General features: G+C 29.2%; 1 protein-coding gene across 2 annotated transcripts in view; it reads left to right on the top strand.

The window, feature by feature from the left end:
* Window positions 1-2,730, top strand: part of LOC106683171 (probable E3 ubiquitin-protein ligase HERC1) — a 75,099-nt gene that overhangs the window by 67,461 nt on the left and 4,908 nt on the right. For both annotated transcript variants that reach the window (XM_067046064.1, XM_014424462.2), the window contains 3 exons: window positions 317-475; window positions 1,677-1,868; window positions 2,000-2,227. In XM_067046064.1, the coding sequence (XP_066902165.1) occupies window positions 317-475; window positions 1,677-1,868; window positions 2,000-2,227 (579 nt within the window). The remainder of the gene's footprint in view (window positions 1-316; window positions 476-1,676; window positions 1,869-1,999; window positions 2,228-2,730) is intronic.

The following is a 2,730-nucleotide window of genomic DNA, read 5'->3' on the forward strand; positions in this document are numbered from 1 at the left end:
GAAACGTCGGACTTATAAGAAAAATAAAATGTTTTGAGACTAAAATGGATAGAAATTAAATTATTTATTTAAAAAAAAAATAAACTAATTATTTTTTCTTTTAATATTTATAATAAAGTAAATAACTGGTGATGAAATGAAGCTATGAACATTTAACATAATAATGATAGTAATTAAATTTGCTCTTTGTCCTTTAGTTTTTAATTTTTCTTGATTTTATTTGTTGTTTTTCAATACTTTAATTTTTCACTATGTATTCTTTATTATTACTATTATGATCAACAAATATCAATAATTGACACTGTTGTTTTTTTAGAAAATAGAGGCACTTTATAGAGAAGTGATTAAAAAGGTTTGTTGTGGAGCACAATTTACTGTCTTTCTGACGGCAGATGGAAGAGTTTTCACATGCGGTATGGAAAGGTTGATTGGTCTTCCAGAATCCAGGTATTCTGGAAGCAACAGACCTCAGTTGGTGAGTTAATGTTTTATTTTGAGTTTGTATAGAGTATAAACGTAAGTTGATTTAGCTGAAAAATTATATGAATATTAACTTTATTAATATTATTAACATTATTAATATTACTTCACAAATGCAGTAAATTATTACAGAATATTTTATTATTAAAATTAATTATCATATTATATCTGAAAATAACAAATAGAATATATGATGTTTTCGGATCCCAGGTATCTGGAAACGTAAAGCCTTAAAATTTGAGGGGTTAATTTTTTTTCTTGGTGGATTGAAAAGGTTAATGAACCATAACTAACTCCAATGTACTGTATATTTGCTATTTTTTTTTTTTTATAATTTGAGAAAGTGATTCATAACACTGGACTTTTCCTCTATCTTCATTAATGGCTGAGACTGTTCCAAATGTTCCTTGGATCATTGTTGAGTGACCTGTAAAGTTTTTCCTAAATCTCAAAGAAAAAAAAAAAAAAGGTTTAATAGTTTTGGAGAAATGAATGTTAGAAATTCATGTTAATGTTAGAAATGGGGTACCAACTTATTTTATTTTTAAGCTATTTAGTTAGTGCCTTTTTTTTTTTTTTTTTGTTAATAAATGGAGTAATCTTATGAATTATTTCCATTAGATATATCATTTTTCCAGATATTTATACTGAACCAATTAGCAAAAGATGTTACTGTTCCAAAGAGAGTTTATATGAAGATTGTGGAGTTGCCCTGAAAATCGTGGTAGATCCTACCAGTATTTTAAAATTAATTAGAAAGTAAAACACGTGTCTCCTAAATATGTGAGATATCGCAGAAAATAAAGTTTTTTCTACATATGTGATATATTTAAAAGGTGACTGAATTCTCTAAAAAAAAATTTATCAAAGTCAGACCATTTTTATTTACCAAGAGACGGCATTGCTATGGAAACCTCTTTAATTTTGCCTAACATCTTATGTATTTTGTTTCTGTTGAATTCATCCCTTTTCCTGACAAATGTTGAACCAATTAGCAAAAGGAAAGAACCATTTGAAAGAGAATTTTACGAAATGTGTGCGGTTATTCCAAAAAGTGTAGTAAATACCACATAATTTAAAACCAGGATACTTATCCCAAAAATCTCCTAAGATGTATCAGAATTCTAAGGTTTTTAAATTTTTTCTTCATTTCAGTCGAAAAAAAAATTTTAAGTGATTTATTTTCCCGGTTTTAGGTTTCTTCTCTCAGCCCTCACTTCATTCAAGACATTGCTTGTGGAGCAGAACACACATTGGCTCTCAGCTCAGAAGGACTCGTCTTTGGATGGGGTACCAACTCGGACGCACAACTTGGATTAGGTCATTCTGCTCTGTCTGTCAAGCTTCCTGCCTTGATCGCGATACTGTCTGACAAAAATATTAGACAGGTATTATTATCCTTTATGTTTCTATTTTTAATATATTTTATACTACATTTTGTTAATAAAAATTAAAACAAAAAAAATTAATGAAATTAAATGGGCATATTATTATTATTATTATTTTTTTGTTATTTAAGATCTCTACTGGAAGAACACACTCAGCTGCTTGGACAGTTCCGCCTGTGCCAAGAAGGATTCCTGGTGTATCAAGAGGTGCACAGTTTGGCATGCCGCAATCCGTTCCATCACAGTATGGACATCTTCAGAATTTCCCTATTCCTGCCATTCAGGCTAGGTTGTCTTTGTTATATCATTTCTCTGATTCATTGTTCCAATGCTGGAGATTTCTACCTCTCTGTGCCCAGGTAAGCATTCAATACGTGGTATTTGTTCTTTGAGCGATTATTACAGTCAAACTTGTGTATATTATTCCTTCATTCTTTGAACAATTACAGTCAAACTTCTTTTTATTGAAGTTCCTAATGTATAAATCTCTGTATGTTGAACTTTTTTTTTGGAACCTTGAATTTTTATCAGGAAACTATATTCTGTATATCAATTATAATAGAAAATTAGGTCTCAACCTGTTTTCTTCTTAAAATAAAACCCGTTTGATGGAAATGTATATTTTCTTACATACAATTTTTTGTCCGATATATATAAACTTTATTTAATAAAATAGCCTGCGATTTTTGGACAATAGCTGTGAAATTTAGAATGTTATCCTTCAGAATGTCTATAAGGGCCGAAACATAGGAATGGAATACTTGTTCCAATACTAAGTTCTTAGGTTGAGACTTAGTGGAAATTTTTTATTATAATTGATGAACAAACAAGTATTAAAATTGTATATATTCTGTGTGTTAAA

The sequence above is a fragment of the Halyomorpha halys genome, unplaced genomic scaffold (assembly GCF_000696795.3).
Source record: "Halyomorpha halys isolate HHAL.00 unplaced genomic scaffold, Hhal_1.1 Scaffold471.1, whole genome shotgun sequence".
NCBI lineage: Eukaryota > Metazoa > Arthropoda > Insecta > Hemiptera > Pentatomidae > Halyomorpha > Halyomorpha halys.